The sequence below is a fragment of the Trachymyrmex septentrionalis genome, unplaced genomic scaffold (genome assembly GCF_001594115.1).
Source record: "Trachymyrmex septentrionalis isolate Tsep2-gDNA-1 unplaced genomic scaffold, Tsep1.0 scaffold109, whole genome shotgun sequence".
Taxonomy (NCBI): Eukaryota; Metazoa; Arthropoda; class Insecta; order Hymenoptera; family Formicidae; genus Trachymyrmex; species Trachymyrmex septentrionalis.
Genome location: NW_017304217.1, coordinates 997,593 through 1,017,654, shown reverse-complemented (window position 1 = coordinate 1,017,654; position 20,062 = coordinate 997,593). Strand labels below are relative to the sequence as shown.

The 20,062-nt window shown below is 32.1% G+C and overlaps 1 protein-coding gene across 1 annotated transcript in view; it reads right to left on the bottom strand.

The window, feature by feature from the left end:
* LOC108748286 (RNA-binding protein fusilli-like) overlaps nt 1–20,062 on the bottom strand; it is a 57,008-nt gene that overhangs the window by 13,314 nt on the left and 23,632 nt on the right. Inside the window, exons 3-4 of the mRNA XM_018486340.1 lie at nt 7,670–7,864; nt 4,340–4,568 (exon numbers count right to left, since the gene is read on the bottom strand). Of these exons, the coding sequence (XP_018341842.1) occupies nt 4,340–4,568; nt 7,670–7,864 (424 nt within the window). The remainder of the gene's footprint in view (nt 1–4,339; nt 4,569–7,669; nt 7,865–20,062) is intronic.

Here is a 20,062-nt window from a genome sequence, read left to right as displayed (position 1 = left end):
ATATATATATATATATATACACGTGACGTTCATTCGTTACTAGTCCGTTAGCCATATCTTCATCGGAGGACTGACCTTTAAACCGCGTCCCGATAAGACGACATCGCCTCGTGAAGCCTTTCTCAAGTCATCTGGTCGTTACTGATCGTAAAGTGCGACGTTCCTTTTTCCTCACTTACAATATTTTCCTCAACCGCGATATAAACGATCCCAAAATGTACTCATCGAGACGAATAACAAAAGGAGAAACGTAGGAATTAAGATCACATTCCGACAATTTTAGCAAAGCGGGAAGGATATTTCACGTATGGAGATTCCTGAATGAATCGTTGATTCTTCCATTTCGAAGATGTTAATTCTGCTACGCACTTTTGCCTAGAAATGACGATAAGATATTGGATTAGACTTCTAACTCGATATTGAAAAGTGAGATCAAGTGAGACATAATACCTCTCAAAAATCATGTAATTTTATATTTCTGACTTTTAAAATTAAGACTCTTGTTCACTTACCTCAGATTATTATCTCAGATTGTAATGTCAAAATTGAAAAAATATACAACAAATATTCTTGCAAAATGTATTAATATGAAAATGTTTCAATAAAACAACACTTACAATCGATAGAATCAAAAAATATAAAATATAACGAAAATTCTTGCTTTGTTTCGTTAATAAATAATCATATATTGAAAATGAATAACCAAACACAATTAAATAAGCTACGTTTACAACTATGACAAAATTAATAATATAGAGATAAATACAATTTTTTCTCAAAACAAGAAGATAGTATTTCGGTATATTTTATTAAGCAATTCTATTGGTTATAAATATTGTTTTATCGAAAAATATTTCTATTCAAATAGAATGTTTACTGTGTTTTCTTGCTTTGAACGTCTTCTGACGTCACAATCTGAGATAATAGTGAGTGAATAGAGGCCTTAACTATGAACACAAGAAAAATATTAATGAATATTACATGTCTGCTTAATAATATAGTTGTCCTTATTAGCATCACTCGGGAATATGCTAAGTGACAGTTTCGAAATTCTACCTGCGATAGAAGTAGTAGGAAAAACATCAACAATTTTGTTAAATGAAACTATAACTTCAGTTTGACAGAGACAACAAAACCAATGTACCTGCTAATCAAGCTTATAATTAAATAATGCTACAAATTCATAATTCTCAAGGAGATATTTTTAGAAGAATTTTAAATTAATATTTAAATAATATTTATATTGATGTTTATATTGATATAACATTGATGAATACGAAAGACTCCATGAAAACTCCATGAAAACAAAATTCCCTGAATGTGCAAACATCGCATTTGCGATGTGGCTGCGCATACGTTCGAAGTGCGTGTGTGAACGGAATGTAGAAAACCAAAGGCTAATCTCGAACGCGGTTCACATTGAACAGGTGAACGGTGAATCGATCGATATTCGTACGTGCATATTCATACACATATGTCTCAGACGGCGCAGGTGGTCTTGTTTTATTAGTGCCAGGTAGATATGGCACGATACGCATGCTGGATATAAAAATTTATATATACTGCTGATATGAATCCGAATCGAAATTGGATTTGAAAACAAACATGTTTCGTTTCGGGAATCTGTTAATTCTGACTTCTTAATGTAGGAAGTATCAACTTCGAGATTCAAATTCCATTAAAGTTATAACAAAGAATTCGTATATAAAATGCTAAATAAATAAGTAAATTAACAATAATAATATTTACTATCATATCGCTCATTTGCCACAACATGACAAAAAATGAAGTTTTCCAAAATTTATTTAATTATTTTAAACTGTTAAATTTTGTAATATTAATATTTTGAAATGTAATTTTAGTGTAATAACTGATTGTAGAGGAATAAAAGTATATATTTTTCTTTTTTCTTTCCGTTCTTTTCTTGCAAGCAACTAAAAAATAACAAATATTGAATTATATCCTTGTCATAATAAATGAGCAATGTATTCAAGATATAAATAAAATTAACAGAAATTTCACAAGAGACATTTTAATCTCGCGTAATATTCTTCAGCTTTGCAATATTAGAGTTATCTTAAAAGCGAGATGAATCGAGAGGAAAATCGCGTTACTCTATTAAATTGCAAGTTTTGAAATAAATTTCATCCACTAATAAAATGCGAGAGAATAATACCTTATCGCACACGTTACTTTTAAAAATAAATAAAAGTGATGGATTAATTTAATTACGTAGATATTTTGCGTAGATATTTAAGAAAATTCTCCGTAGTAAATTTAAAGTGCAATCAACAGACAATGGAATTTTATTTTTTAAACGACTCCAACTACAATTAACGTCCAGATGTCTCAACTGTCCACTTCAGTCCAAATACAGAACAAAAACGTACCTGTCCTCGACTTTAATTCCAAGCAGTTTATACGTACGCCTTGAGCCCAAGAAGAGTCTCGTAACTGTGAAAGACGATGCTGCGATCAATTTTCTCTTCCTTCGCTTGATTTTTTCTAGTCTAATTTACGACAATTCAGACAATTCGCGAGATCGAACGAAGACAGAGAATTCGTCACAATCACGCTTGAGATTCACGCGAATGGCAACGGCGACCACGACACATGCGCTCGTATTCGATACGATCGTCGAAACTACTTGTTGCTTGCTACTGACGCATACTGACGTCTGCTGACGTCGATTCGTCGGTTAAGGTTGAGGTTGAGCTACGACCGGTGTCGCGAATCGTCCGGTCATCGTCAGGAATCGCCAAGCGCATCAAGTGTCTCGGGTGGTCTCGAATTGACTTCCGTTGCGCCGTCTGACGGCCACTCGTCGCGTAGGTCCTCAACGTGGAAACCCGCAAGCGACATGGGTGAATTTCTTCGTCGGGACGTGACCATGTCGGTGTTGCGCGGCTCAAGTTCGAACACAAGACTGCATTACTGCAATACCATTCCGCGGCAAGCACCGTTACCGATACACCATCGGTGAGGACGTGTGTGCACCGGCATTAGCATACAATACCGTGCGAGATTCCTTAACTAGTATAGCACACTTAAAAATACAGATCTTCCCAGGTAGGATTTTATTCGGCCATTTTTTGTAGCCAATCTCTTCCCGAAATAAAAACAGACCGCATTTAGCGGACTCAACAGTTGAGTGAGCACTCAATGTTATTTGTTTCTTTTAGCTCCTCCAATCAGAATTTTAGATCTAGAAGAAGACACCAATAACAGCGAGCACTCACTTAACTGTTGAAGTCCGCTGAACGCAGCTATTGATTTAATCGAGATTTAAAAAACCCTTACAGAAATCCAATACTGGCCAATTTGAGATTAGCCATATTTTTTATATTAGTCATATTAATATTAAAAGGTAGTCATTAATTACTCATTTTGAATATTAAAAACACTAAGCATTTGACATTCAAAATAAATAGTTAATTATTATCCAGTATTATATTTCTATAAAGAAAATCATAGCAACTAAAACTATCAATAAATTATATCCCACAATTTCTACACTTGATATATCCCTTGAAATCGAAGAGAAAATTTATATATTTGAAAAATTTTGATAAAATATCTTTGTTATATGTATATGAACAAATACCATTGGGTTAACTGGTCGTATGCAGTGGCACTGATGTCAAAGATAACATGTTACATCGAAGACAGAAAGAAAGACTAAAAATATTTTGTAAATGTTTATGTGTGCGTGTAAAAAGCATAAACATATAAGATAGACCCAGCATTAGCTTATATATATATACATATACATCCAGGTTTGGCGGTGCAACAGGCAAAATATCGGGGCAATCTATCGTTCTCAGCGTGCGCATCTTTACAGTAAACTTACTTTGGTAATACTCAAAAATTCTATCTTCCTCACCGATTTTGACGAAATTAGGCTTATTCAACGTTTTTGCACAAACAAATTTGACAAATTTGAAAAAAAGTGACGCTCTGCCCCATAGACTGAGATTAATCGTTGAAGTTAACGATTCAGGAAATCTGTCGTATCGATGGCATAAAAACATGGGAACATGTAAACGAAGCTAGAATATATATTTTCTGCTTTAATTTCGTCAAAATCGATGAGAAAGGTAAAATTTTTGAGTATTATCTTTACTTTTATATCTTATTTTATTTTTTTCAATGATATAAATGTCAAAATACGCAAAGGATAGGTTGCCCCTATATTTTACCTCGCAACATTCTGCCAAACCCAGCATACTATAGAAAAGTATATAAATGCTGGGTCTATCTTATATGTCTATTGTAAAAAGATACGAAATAAGAGAAATGTACGCAACGTGACAGTTTTTATATAAGCGTGAAAGGATACATTGCAACATTTCTTGTACTCCGAGGGTAGATAGCTCCCCATGAGATGAATAGCATTCTACAAAGTCCTTTCGGAGATCGTGGAAATAGTTGTAATGTTCTGGTAGCTCAATGTCCTTATTGCAAGCCTCCGGATGCAGGCATTGTCTCATGGATGCCTGACCGTCTACAACAAACCGCGGCTTGAGACCGGAAGTTACACCAGGCATCGAGCTCCACCAGGTCTCAAACTTGAAACAAACATAAGACATTTATATATATGCATTACATTATTTTCTATCATTATTCTATTAATTCTTTGATGATATTATTGAAAAGGATACATGCGAAAAATTAGCAACTGTATTATTAATATATCACACTCCCGCAAAAAAAGACACAAGTACAATTCAGATACTTTACTTCCAAAAAAATGACACCAGAGAGGAATAACAAAATAAAATAAGGGTAGTTTTTAAGGGTCTAACAAATATAACATATTAAATTAATATTATTGCCACAGAATTTGAAACAAGCATAAGTATTCTAAATTGAGTTACGTATATTTTAATACTATAATAATATTATAAATAATTAATTTTAAAATACGTAATTTTCTTTCCTCTCTTCTGAACAATTTTATGTTTTTTACTCGTACTCTTTTTTCTTGTGAGCTAGGATACTAATAAGCTGCGATACTAATAAATATCTTTAAAAAAGAAAGATAATATTTGTAATTTAAAAATATTGAAGCTTTCAAAACAATTTTTTAAATTTTTAGTAATTTTTTAATATATTTTTTATGATGCCTTGCGTTGAAAGGCGTTTCAATCTCTGGTTACATTTTTTCAATACTTAGAAAAAATAAGTAGTTCTAGTTGCCCCCCGAAGAATTATAGAGTTCTCTATCAATTTTAGAAAGAGCTCTGTTGATTAAAGCAGTGAAAACACCATTTAAGGTATCGGGGACCAACTTCACGATTCTGAAACTTTAAACGGCTATAACTTCTTTACGATTCATTTTAGCATCTTGATTCATATAGGACAATCGATAGAACTCTTTGGGGGGCTACTAGAACTCTCAAGAAAACGTCGGATTTTTAAAAAAATTTTTTTTCAGACGCGCGCGCGTATGTACGTATAAGACACTAGAAGGTACCTAAGTCGAATAAAGCCCATCTAATTTATTTTACTTTTTAAAAATTCTATTTATGGGAATATTGAATTAAACTAAGTAAGAATGAAATCTTCATTTCATTCACTCCTAAAAATAAAACATTATTTATAAGGATGTCCCATTTTAATGTCCCTCAACCTCAAATACTTTTTTATTTTTGATCTTAGAAAAAAATGTTTCAGACAAAAATCGTATGGCTTTGAGGAGAGCATAAGATGATGTCATTAATTTAACTTTGAATAGTTGCTTGAAGGTCACGTGAATACCTTCAATTTCTTAAATGGAACCTCCTACTTTTTATTGCACATTCTTGTAGATTATCTCAAGAGCGTTCCACTGTAATTAAGTTAATTTTCATTTGCACTAAAAATTACATTAATTTCTACGTAAAAATAGAAATAAGAGGTACAACCTTCAATGGCATGCCTTATTACATGCATATGAATATAATAAGACCCAAATAAAAAAATAAATTAAAAATAACGAAGAAAGTAGACATTTTCTTTCTAAATCAATCTTAAAATGATTATCAGAAAGGAAATTCCTTAGGACTTACTCTACTTTTAAATATTACAATTATCCTTAATTTTGTTTGTAATTAACTCTTTAATCTTTGAAAATTTCTGGCAATTTCAATGCAATTTTGATTTCTTAAAAAAAGCAGTATCGAAAATTGTTATTCTCTGAATAACGTAAACTCTAAACACAACAAACAAATAATAGTAACTATAATAATAATCACATAAGTGGGCCTTAAATAAGAGAGCTTTCCAAAACACTGTTTAAAAAATATACTTATACTTATTTCAAAAAATGGATTTATTAGTTATTTTTCATAGTAAGAAAATTGAATAATATTATATGAATTATAATAAATTATGAAACATTGTGTACTGGTAAATTTTGCAGCGGATTGTTATAAAAATAGCTCATACTATTCTCATACATATAGTGTTAAACAAACGTGTTGCTATTGATTTCAATTCTTTAATCCTTTTTTTATTTACTTTCTTTGACACATCTTTTAAACATATACTGCAGGCGTAAAGTGAGTTTTAAAATAATAAATTTAAAGTGGGCCTTATTTAATGCATAAGCCTTATTCAGGTACCTTATACATATATTATATTCCTAACTCTCAAGAGATTATCTATCTTTTAATTAAAGGCTCAAAAAATGCATGGATATCTTTATCTCTCAATAGATAAAAGAGTTAAAGATAATGAATAAACTTCTTTCCTATTGATATTAAACAAAGCATTTCTTAGGATCAATGTAAATACATATTTTAAAAATATCCCACACAACACATTGGCATTCGGAAAAGGCATGCCCATGTTGTGCCCATTTCATGTCCCGATTATCCTGTCCTTGAAAAGAGGACGTGTGATTAAGGTCATGTGGTTAAACCTTTAACGATCAAGTGCTTAAATTGCTTTAAATGATTCGATGTGAATTTATATATTATCTACGTAGTCATTTAAATTCCGCGCCGAATTGATTTTCCGTTTTTTAAGTGTAAACCTGACTGAACTGCAATAGTAATATCATAAATTAAATTGACTAGCAATTTAATAATTTGATGCTCATAGACATCTTATTGTTAGAAAGATCTTAATAATATATAAAGCTGAATAATATATTAAAATCTGTAAATAATGAGGTGAGGACGCTCGTACACAATGCAAGAGATCCAGGTTCGATTGTTTTTCTCAGCCGAGGTTATTATATTTTTCGCAATTTCGTAATAAAATTATTTACAGATTTTTATATGTTATTTGGCATCATTAAAATCTTTCCAAGATATGCCTATTAAACTATTAAATTGCTATAGTCAATTTAATTTGTGATATTATACTACTATAGTTTAGTCAGGTTTGCGTTTCAAGACCGAAAAATCAATTCGGCGCGTAAATTAAATAACTACATATGTAGATAGTATATAAATATACATTGAATCATAAGTACTTAAAATTCAGCTTGACCGTTAAAGGCTTTTATTCCAAAAATGTGTCTTCTGAAAATTGACTTTCTCTCAATGTTAACAAATCGATACGTCTATTTATGAAGCATTTTTAATAGACAATATTACAAATATAATTTTTAAATAAAATTCTCAATAAGTATTTGAAATCAAAAGCCTTCTTCCACTACGGTCGCCGATGTGAGACACACCTTTTCGATAGCTTGCTGCAGAGGAATTCCGTACTCTCGGAGGTTTCGTTCGGTCAAGGCTGGCGCATGTGCCAGCGCGGCCTCGCTAATGATTCCGCTACTTCCGGCAATCGCTGGGTTGTCGCTGCCAGTCCCGGGCGTGCAATTCTCCTCCATTACCATCGGTCGCACGATGTATTGCTGCCTGCCCAGCACCTGCAAGAAAAGCGTACCCGAGCCGTGAAGAGCGAAGTCCGCAAAACTTGACGAGCTGTTGCTATGCAAAGCACAACAACGTATCAATTAAGGCGAATACAAACTTATTGCGTATCAGTACAGACGCGGAGAATATTACACCGTTACATGTCAAAATTATGACACAATGATACTCAGGCGGAAAACACGCCTGGCATTCATTTTGATATCTTGATGACATCAAAATGTATGTCACAAAATGGCACCAAAATAATTATTTCAAATCATTTTTCGATCAGTCCTGATCGTCATGAATATCATAATTTATTTTAACATCAAAATGACGTTATCCTGACTCTATTATTCTGGAATCAGACTCCTCAAAAATTTAACAAATTAAAGTACAAAAATTCAATATTATATTAGCGCACTAATTACCGCGTTGAGTCCTACTTGCTTGAATTTTTTTACTTTAATCTATTCTGCTCAGGTATACAAAAAACGCACCATATCATTAAATTAAGTTGATACACAATAACAACATGGTACACAAGTCTGTATTCGTTTTTTATTTTTAGCTCTACGCAAAAAAAAGATATAACTTAATTTTATCTATAATATCTCGGGACAAGCGCGAATAAAAGCGGGGCAAGTGCGTTTTCGCTTCCGTACTTATCAAACTGTAAAATATGAAGCAGAACAAAAAAATACAGATACAAATATAAACGGCACGTTTTTCTGGCTGTTTATTCGCGTTCGAAGTCGAAACATTCCTGCGAAAGTAAATGTTATGAAAAATATGTATATTGTAAAAAAAAAAAACAAAACGCACGAATTGTACCTATACAATCTTGCACGTACAATTTTTACGCGGTTACATTAGTAGAATAGCTATTTAGTCTCAGCTATTCTAACATTCGTGAGCGAGATAAGATCCGTAGTAAAAACAAAGAAGACACATCTTATACTATAAAATGGCATTTTGTACCTGCTTCGCGTTCTTATTTTAAAGCGCAGCTCTGATTTATCTGTTTTACTTCCATCTGCATAATTCGATAAAAATCTTGATGATCACATACGATATGTACCTGTTATCACCACGTGTTTATTACTTTTCTGCATCGATTTTAATTAAGCTAAGAGAATAGGAGAAAAGAGGAAGGGAGAGAGAGAAAGAGAAAGCGTTTTATTTATTGGGCGCTTTGACAGTTCTGGGATCAATTCCCTTATAAGGGAATGCTAAAACTATAGCCAAACTCGATGTCAATAGTACAGACTTTTTTAATTCCATATTAAAAATGTCAATAATAGTGACATCTTTCATTTAATTCATTTCTTATTTAATTATTTCTTCATTTTATTGTTCTGTCTCACTTATATACATGCATACATTTGTCCTTATCTAACATATTGCAACACTCTTGCAAAATCCGGCACTTACTGCTACACACAATTATTATTCTGTTTATCAATCTGAGCCTTCGCCAAGCATACGTATACATCGGTATACACGTAATTTGCAAATCAATATAAATCTTTTTTTTAATTTTCAATCTTAGTTTTATAAACTCAATATTATTCATAATTCACGTAATTTAACGAGTGATGCTATTATATCATTTTGTCAGTACGAGCATGAAACTTTTGTATTAAGGAACGTCTACATCAGATGACAACTTTATGAATTGAATTAAGGAAACGTCTACATCAGATGACATTTTTTACGAATTGAAAAATGTAAGTTTTTAACTTTTTTTCCAATTTTAGTATAAAGTCGATTGCCGCACACTTTCTAATTTTACATCTGTTTCAATTTTGCCAAAGGATTTTTGATTCGTTCAGTCAATTCGGAGATTTTTATGCAGTTGTAATGTATTAATTTCGTCACTCTAGCATCTCTTTTAAGCCCTAAAACATAATAGTACAAAATTAAGACTTAGAAATAAAAAATATTAATGGGGGAAACTGTGGAACACTATATAAGAAACTATATATTGCAAACATACTTATTTTTTTAATAATAACAATATTCTTAACGTTGGCTGCTCAATTACATTACTTTTCAATTGAAATAACTGAGCAACATAAAAAATTTCGTTATTATTAAAAAAATAATTAATAAGTAAAATAAATAAATAATAATAAGTATAAAGGGCAAAGTAAGAGTCGATACATTTCTTTAAAATTAACTGAAGAATATATTACAATTAACAAGAGGTAAAATTGCATAAAGCAAAAATAAAATTAAACATAAGAAAATAATAATAAAAAGTTACAAGTTTCGGCTGCCGGATTGAGCCCTCTTCAGACATTAATAACGAAAAAATCATAGTACAAAATCAATTATCGCAAATGATCGCATATTCATTACATTCACAGTTCGGGTGAGTCTTGATATAGAGTTCGACATTATTTCCGTACGATTGAACAGTCAAATGTATTAAAAATATCTTGGCAAAGCTCTAGTTGATAAAAAAGATGAAATAAAAACTTCTTACAAAAAAATATTTACGTAAATAAATTAATATACCGGAAATCTAATAAAAAATAATAAAAACTCAACAGAAATCATATGTAAAATATTCAAACAAGTGTGTCTATAAAAGAATAAAAAACTTTTGGAATATATACAGAAAGAAGAAACGCAGATGTGTAAGACAGACATTACGTGTCGATTATTATGTACGTTCAGTGCGGATCACCACAGACTGAGAAAAGAGACGGACTGTCAGTACCAAAAAGTCAAACTTTATTTATGATGGGAATATAAGCCTTGTGAAGACCTTCAGTGTCAGTTTGTAAATTAAAACCATTCTTCTGCTTCCTGATATTAAGCATCTCGGAAATCAAACGTTTCCTGTAGCAAGGCTCTTTGGAAATCGTGATCATGCCGTCTCTTATGCTTCGTTATGACAGAGCGGCCAGAAGTGTTGTATCTAATGTGATTGCGATGTTCTGTAATCCCGATTTTTAATTTTCTGCCCGTCTATCCAACGTATGACGCATCGCAATTATTACACAAAATCTTGTAGACCACATTGCTCTTCGATGTATGTGGACAAATATCCTTCTATACTTTAATGTATTTGCCCAATTTATTGGGACTATGGAAAGCTACCCTGATGTCGTTTTTATTGAAACGTTTGAACTTTTCCGTGTGGAAAGGGATAAATGGTACCGTAAGCCAAGAAGCAGATTCATTCGCACATACATTGTCAGCCAGAACTTTATGTGTTATGTGTCTATTTTTAATTAAATTTTTTATACGTTGATTGACTGTGTCAAAAATAAAGGTCAGTGGACAGTCATTGTCTAATAAAATGTTAATAATGAACGTCAAATTCTGTGTATGAAACCTAAAAAAAAGTTCGATAACAAAAAAGCTCTGTCAACCAGCGAAAAAGTAGTTTCTTTTGTGTCTTTCTTTTGTGCCATGAGATGATAGAATTGAAATTCAAAAAACCTCCCTGAAAAGATCGGCTTACGGTACCAATCAAAAACAAACCTGTTCTCATTAATAGATATAGTAAGATCCAGAAAATTAATTTCATCACCCCCCACTTCTGAAGTAAATTGCAGACGCGGATGGAATAAGTTAAATTGTTCTAGTAACACATCAATTTTCGAGAGAGCAACCGCAGCACAAATTTCGTCCATGTATCTAAAATAAAATACCATATCCAAGTCTAACGATATTAAGGACACTGTCTCCAGTCTCCTCATTACCAAGTCCGCTATTACAGGTGATAAAGGAGAGCCCATGGGAATGCCGAAGCTTTGCTTATAAATTGTATTGTTAAATGAAAAAAATGTGGAATCTAGAATAAACTTTATCGCTCCCAAAAACTCCTCTCTAGGAAGAGAGCAATCTCTGGAAATAAAATCCCACAGTTCATTAACACAGTCGACCGCTATTTTCATTGGAATATTCGTAAACAGAGATTTAACCAATGAAATTAATTTATTTTCGTCTGTAATGTGTAATCTTTTTAATTTTTCGACTAATTCGAAACTATTTTTAATGTAACTATTCGCTTTGGCAATGGATTTGAATAGTATGTTATGTAAATACGTGGCCAATAGATACAGCGGACTACCTATCGAAGAAACGATGACCCTTAGAGGACAACCAGGTTTATGAATCTTCGGCAATCCATAGACTCTCGGAAGTGATCCATCACTACAATATAACGTTCTGTACTTAGTGTCGCTAATATAATTTTTTGTTTTCCATCTAGTGAGCATGGACCTTAAAGCCGTCGTGAGTTTCTTAGTAGGATCTTTTTTGATCAGAACATATGTGTCTACGTCACTCAATAAAGTGGTCATTTTGTTCAAGTATGCGTCTTTGTCCAAAGCGATCGTGACGTTGCCTTTATCAGCGTGTGTAAAAATGATGTTAGGATGTGTCGACACAAAGATGCATGTATCAGACTCCATTTTCAGTAATAGTTTGTCGATGTAAAAATTGCAGAAGATATGATATTATTCAAAATTGGAATCGAATGGTTCGTGACAGCAATTTTTTTATCAATGGACATTCGTTGTGTGCTACTCTCAACGTTCTTTATGCAATCAAAGATAATCTTGTTTTTGTTGTTGAACGGAAGAGTGAAATTTTCACCTAATTGCAAAAAACATTGTATGTTAATTGGAATATCAAAGAAAGATAAGTTTAGAAACCATCCATCTCTAACAGTGAACAAGGAAAATGATCTACGTAAAGGGAAGGAGTCGGGATGTATGGAAATCAAGGAACTAGGAGACAAACTAAGAGAAAGGTTATTAATATGCAATGTATCATCATGAGACCTAAGAAAGAACCGAGTTGTTGGGACACAACTGTTGGGATAGATTTGCTGTATGCATCGCATCTGTACTGTATCGGCGTGATTTTGACTCTAGTCTGTGCTTCTTTCTTATCGCAAAGCCACAGAAATTTAAGTTCTAATCTTTTCTTCTCTTTTTCAAAAAAAAGATTGCACGATTTCTCCTGCGTATAGAGAAACTCATCACAAATTCTCGTAGGGAAACAGCGAGAAAGCTTGCTCACCACATGAAAAAGAGACCTTCTGTAAAAGTCCATTTGTCTATACGCATCATTAAGCTCAATATAAAGCACTTTTTTGATCATAATTTTTTTATAACGAGAAAACTTATAATTAAATCTATGATTATGTAGCCTAATCTGCTAGTTATTGATGGTATTCAAATGATGTGGAGTGGTATTGTTGTTGATACAATGTTTCAAAAACCGAATGTATAAAAAATTCTTAATAAAAATAATTAATATATCTCAAAATACAATATATATTCTTAGTACGATCTCTAATAGACAAATTTTTGAAAGAAAATAAAATGAATGATAAATCTTTTGGAGAGGATTGTAGTTGGGTCATTCTTGACCCGTACTCTATTAAATAATTAAAAAATCGCTCCCTAAATAATCCCTAATAAATCTAGTATATAAAACAATAATAGAAAGTAGTTTTCAAATTTGATTTTTTACATTTTTATAACGTAAAATAGATAAACGCGCGAGTAATATTCGAAAACTGACAAATATTCATCAGTCTGATCCAATCATCATCGAAGGTTAAACATATACGATTCGGTACAAATAAAAATTCTGGCGATTACATAATAAGACACATTTGTCTTGTTATCGCCGCATGTCCATCGCTTTTCCGCTGTTTATTAAAATACATGTTGTAAAACACTCGGGGGACCAGATTAAAGCTCATGTCACACTATGCATTTAGAAATTAAAGATTGCGAATTGGAGATTAGAATTCAGTGAGAATGATCTCAGTCAGTGAAAATGAAATAAATTAAAATTAAAATTAATTCAGCTTACCAGAACGAAACGGTATTATAGACAAAATGATATAACTGGTCGAATTCTCCAATTCACAATCTTCAATGTGTATACTAATGTATAGTGTGACATGAGCTTAATCGATTCTTTTCGATCGAGACATGCAAACACCGGAGCGATCGACAGCGCGCGGTCAAGATCACGAGCACCTTACACCTCGAACTTGACCCATGTGTTTCCTCCTACATCGATAATGTATCGCGATTAGCGGCATTAACGCCGAGGAGCGCCTGCGACGAGACCAATGTGCTTCCGCCAGCTGTGCAATGATTGCATATCGGAAGGGGCAACTAGGAGCGCATCCAACAACCTGACATAATAATCGTAAACGAAGTTCTACGCCTGACTGTCAGTTCAGGATCTGTCAAAATGTAAAAAAAACAGACAAAGAATCGTAATCGCTAGATTATTCAAACTTCTTTTTCTCCAATTAATAATGAAAAAAGAAATCACGAAGCTGAATGAGAGAGGCTACGAGCGATAAAATATTGCGAAACAATATCTTAATCCTAATTGATCACTAGGAGTCACTGTGACTCTATCAAAAGTTTGGACTAAATTTTCATCAATTTAAATTTCGAAATAACGCCTGACGCTCCATCTACCAGTAGTTTAAGTCTCTAATTACATTATCATACGATTGTCATGGCGTAAAACGCGTGTGTTTTCGACAATCGAGCGAAGTGGACATATCACTTTGCTGGGGGGGGGGGGGTCATGGTGACCCTAATCAATCTTCAAAATAAATACCTTTTTTGAAAATCCGCTATTGTAATAATTTTTTTTATCGAAGTGCAGCATCTGAAGACTTTATCCCTAAAATTTTACGCAAAAATATTAAAAAATTAAAAAGTTAATTTTTTAATGAAAAAAGTCACTTTTCACGTAGACTTTCATTCATAAATTTTTTTTACTATTTTAAAATTATTAATTCAGCAAAAAACCAATGCGAATACATATTTTAAAGTTCAAAGGGTATCCCTATTTTTTTTTACCCTATACCTATAAAAATAAAGCTGTGGTATTTAACCGACATGCTGAGGTCATGTTGATCCCGTGTGATCATTACGTAATTTTCACGAAGTATGATCATCGAGGGTTAAGATTATAGCGATTCTCAAAGTTTGCTAAATACATCGCGAAATTTCGCAATCTATATTATTATTTTAGATAAAAATAAGAAAATTTATATCTGATTTTGATATTTTCAAATAAATTGAAGGCTTCACAACGATCATCAATAATTCTTAAACTAATTTTTTTTCTCAAATATTGATCAACATATATTTTCTACATTATTATATTGTAGATAAATTTAAGAAAATTTATATCCGATTTTATTATTCCCAAATGTAATGGTCTAGCGCAACCATCAACACAATTTTTTTCCTCTCAAACTGATTTTACTTCTCACAAATTTTATGTAATTCTCCTAATTTCAGTTTACCATATAAATGTTCTTTAAATTTCGAAGGAGATAGAAATTTCTCATTATCACATCGAATCCTTCGACTCATCTCGCAGGACTACATTCAGAAAAAAATGGCATAGCAACTATAATAAATGTATGTAGGTGACAATTGTGTGAGTACTAGTACTATAGAACTAATATATATATATAGTGTTGAATAATTTAATATTTTATAGTTAGTTTAATAATTACACTTTTGACTTTAACACTGTCTAAAATGGACTTTATGAAAAAGCAATTAATGGAGCAAAATATGAAAGCCCCTCAATCTTGCTAAGCCCGCACATCTTTTATGCAGGTACACGTAAATACTAAATCAATATGGATATGAACGATAATACGTATGTTATCGATTGCGTCTTTGATAATTACCGTATACACCAATATACGGAATGTCTTAGAATTACCGTCGCTATTAATACTAAGTAATAATGACGCTAATGCCTCAAAAGCAATTACGAAGAAGTAATTTTTCCAAACGCAAAATCTATTTCCACAACTCATAGAAACGCACAATCTTATCGCAGACTTTCGTGTTTAAGTTCCTTTTTATGTATTTATTTATATCATTCGTCTTTTACGTCGCACGATCGTACTTCAACCTCGTGTCGATTATATTCTTGAATATCATGTTGCGAAAAAATGTTTTCGAATTGAAAATATCTACAAACGTTTGAATATTCTTGCAAATCGCGGTTTTATAATTAATTTCTACTACTTAAATAGAAAGTATATTAGAAAGTATACACATGTATATGTATATTAGACTGACAAGGGAAAAAGAAAATTCTTTTTTTAATCGGTCTCTCAAAAGCTTCCATTTAATATTAAAAGAACACTCTTAAATTTTTATTTTAAAAAATATATTTTAAAAAATATTAAGATTTAGAAATCATTATTGAACAATTCTTAAATCAAAATTTCGATTTTCCTTAATGCTGTTTGATGCAAAAATAGCTTAAACCGGATTTTAAATGCAGTACTGTATGTTTTTTTGCATTGATGCAATAATTTATTTAGCTCTACGATATATGCCTTAAGAAATACAGCCCGATTAATGTGAAAAATGATCAAATTTTGAGTTCAAGTTCGAGCAAAAAAAACCCCAAATGTTCAAATGAATCGTTAAAAACTCTCCTCAAATTATAGGTCTGTTCATCCAGAACAAGAGCTAGTTGGAATTTTTTCGTGACCTCCTACAGGGCCTTTAAAAGTTGCATTTAACTGAAAACTTATAAACGTTTTTAAGGAAAAAATTTTTTTACGTTTTTTTAAGTTCTAAAGTATACCGCTTTATAGTATTATAACATCCTGAAATCAAATGCCTCAATTTGACGATAAAAAACTCTTTATTAGAAATAAGTACATAATACAAAAAAAATATGATTTAAATAAACTACATAATATGTAACTTATTTCAATTAATTAAATCATTTTTTTTTATTTACTTATTTCATTTTCTAATAAAGAATTTTTTATCGTCAAATTGAGACATTTGATTTGAGGATGTCAAAACCATAGAGCGATATATTATATTTTAGAACTTTTTTAAGGATGGAAAAAAAATTTTTTCTAATCCAGTTAAACGCAACTTTTAAAGACTCTGCAGGAGGTCCTGGGAAAATTCCCACTAGATCTTGTTCTAGAACAAATCTACAATTTTAAGGAAGTAGCGACCCATTTAAACGTTTAGAACTTTGCTAAAGTTGACTTTAAACTCGAAATTTGATCATTTTTTCATTAATCGAGCTATATTTCTTAAAGCGTATAGTGTATATCGTATAGTGTTAAATGAATTATTGCATCATGTTCAGCGACCAAAAAAACATACAGTATCACATTTCAAATCTGGATTAAGCTACTTTTGCATCAATTCAAACAGGTATTAAGAAAAATCGAAATTTTGATTTAAAAATCATTCACTAGCGACCTCTAAATCTTAATATTTTTTAATAAAAATTTAGGTGTTTTTTTGATATAAAATGAAAGCTTTTGAACTGAGAGGTCGATTTAAAAAAAAAATTTGTTTTCCTTATTAATCTAATGTACATATATGTACATATATGTCCATAGACATATGCTGTTATACATATATAGACTTGATATGACTATAAATATAAAGTGTCTTCAATTTGCATTTTCTTGGAAAAGGCTATAATAAAAACCAAAGAAAAACTAACAAAATATTAAAATTATTATAAAAATAATTAAATATTAGGTTGTTCGGAAAGTAATTTCGTTTTTTCTTATGAAAATGAAAGACGATTTTCAATCAGACGCGTTTCAAATGATCATGAACGGTCGAATTCGATAAATTTAATCTCTCAGCGATCTCACGAGTTGTTATTCGCCGGTTTGCATCAATTAATGCCTTTATTGTGTCTTCATCAGCTTCAACTGGCCTTCCAGAACGTGGTGCATCTTCAACATCAAAATTGCCGGATCGAAATTTTGCAAACCAGTTTTGGCACTGGCGTTCTGTCAATACATCTTCTCCATACACATCGGATAATTTTTTCTTGCTTGAAAATGCTGCTTTTCACTTTCCATATTTGATAGGGCACCAACCAAAAATTACTGCGTAGAATCAATCGAACTTTTTTCACAAGCAAGCCTTGCTATATCAGCTGTCAAAATATATAATGATTATGCGGCTTAAGTATGAAGTTGGCTGTGAAAAAATACAATAAGTCCTCTGTTGGGAAAAAACGAAATTACTTTCCGAACAACCTAATATTTTTCAAAATAAAATAATTTTTTATTTATTTTTTGTCAGATATAGAACGTTTACGTCCATTTGTGGAAGTGTTTTATACTTATAGTCGAGGCTGTATGTAAACATATTTTAAAAAGAAAAGAGGAGAAAAAGTATATTGAGCAATCAATTATATACTTATATATTATAATAAAAGACACGGAAAATTTCAGAAAGAGTGTTTTAAATTTAAGTAATTTAAAAAAAAATTACAATTATTTTATCTGCTTAATTATGAGACTAATTTAAACTATTTGATATAACTTCCTATTTATTCTTTATCTTTCCTTGTCCATTAATAGCATAAAAATCTATGGGCAAATAGCCGAGTATAATTTGACTATTCAACGCTTTAAAACGAGTAATCTAATCTAATCCTAATTTTATTTAAAGGATACAAATATTAGAATATTTATATTTATGCTGCGTCCACGATGACGTCTGTCCATATAAGAAATATAATAGGTAGGTTCTTTGACGAGTGGGGTTAACAGATCAAGGTGTTTCTGCCAGAGACACGATTCATTATCGTACCACGAGCACGGATCAAGCGTCTTCGAATGATGTCGCTACGTGTCGATAAAAAGTCATGGCGCAACACACGAAAGAGAGGGATCTCCATCGGGTATTACGTAAATATAAGTCGCTCTTTCGACCGCCTTCGTCGCACAGGCGATCCTTTTTGTACGCGCGACAGAAATATATATAACTTATCAAAAATAGAATTAACCGCTTTCTCGGAAGTTCACAAGCATTTATTTCGAATTAGCAGAGAAAAGAGGGATTCTGCGAATATCGAATTCCTAAAAATGCATGTCGAGCACGAGTCGAAAAGTATATGAATTTTTTAGACAAATCATCAATTTGAGAATTATTATTAAAGTCGTTCTTTTATTTAAATTTGCATTTTATTTTATGTGTCCTTAGACGCAGCAACTATTCTGAGATACAACTATCCTTTGTAGAGACGGTTTATGAACGAAAAACAATTGTTGGAAATGCGACGGAGGAGAAGGATTAAGATACATATTATTCCAAAAAGTTATACATTTTTATTTAAATTATAAATATCTATTATTTAAATAATATTTGAAATAAAAATGGTAAAAAATCCTTAAAAATCAAAACAAAAAAAGTGTCAATCTTGTACAACTACACCTGTGTGTTTTCTCTTTAACTAATTGTAAGATAATTTTTAATTCATCTTAATATGAAACTTACTGTCTGTTTCACAACTCTCTTGTTGAAATGAAAAATTAATCTATGGAAGAAACGACGACGTTAATTTTATATAAGTAACAATACGTAAATATGTTAACAACAAATTCAATTTCATATTCGACATCGGATGTCTTTCGAATTCGGTGCACAAAAAGATTAAGTTTTCCGAAGAACGAAGATTCGATGAACGAAAGAATATTTTACTAATACTATTATCCGCACCACCACTGTTGCCACTCGAAATAACGCTCGAATCCGTGGCACGCGCCATGTGGAGAAACTAAAATAGAAAATAGAAAAAAAGGAAAAGGAGAGCAGAAGAGAAATCGCGACAAAGAGAAGGCGATATAAGTATGTTCTTTCGTTGAAACGTTCTTTCGTTGTTTTTGTCGAACGGGATGTTGCAACCGTATAAAATCATCGCGCGGTTATGCACAAGGTCGAATCAAACGTACACGCGATGTTCTTATAAATTATAAATGCATCGGTCGAACTGCGACGTCGCGAGATTGTGGTGGGACACCAGAGGGTCAAAAGTCCCGCGCTTCAGAAGATGGCAAGAACTGCTTACATCTCTTCGAGAGGCGGCGGGCACAAAAAGAGAAGTGGAAATGCAAATGTGACGCGATATGCGTTACATAATCTGTACCGTCGACCGGGTTATGCTTGACGTCCTGACGTGTAAGTGCGTCCTGCAAAAATGACATAATACAAGTTGTCATTGCTGTCACGTATCCATCTTCAGGTTAATCGATCGAGAGTCAGTACAATCCATTCTCTCGTGATCGCTAGAATTCTCTTGTCTCTTGAAGGGACTGAGTGTACCACAACTCTCCCAGAACGTCTAATAAATAGCAATTCTCTCTCTCTCTCTCTCTCTCTCTCTCTCTCTCT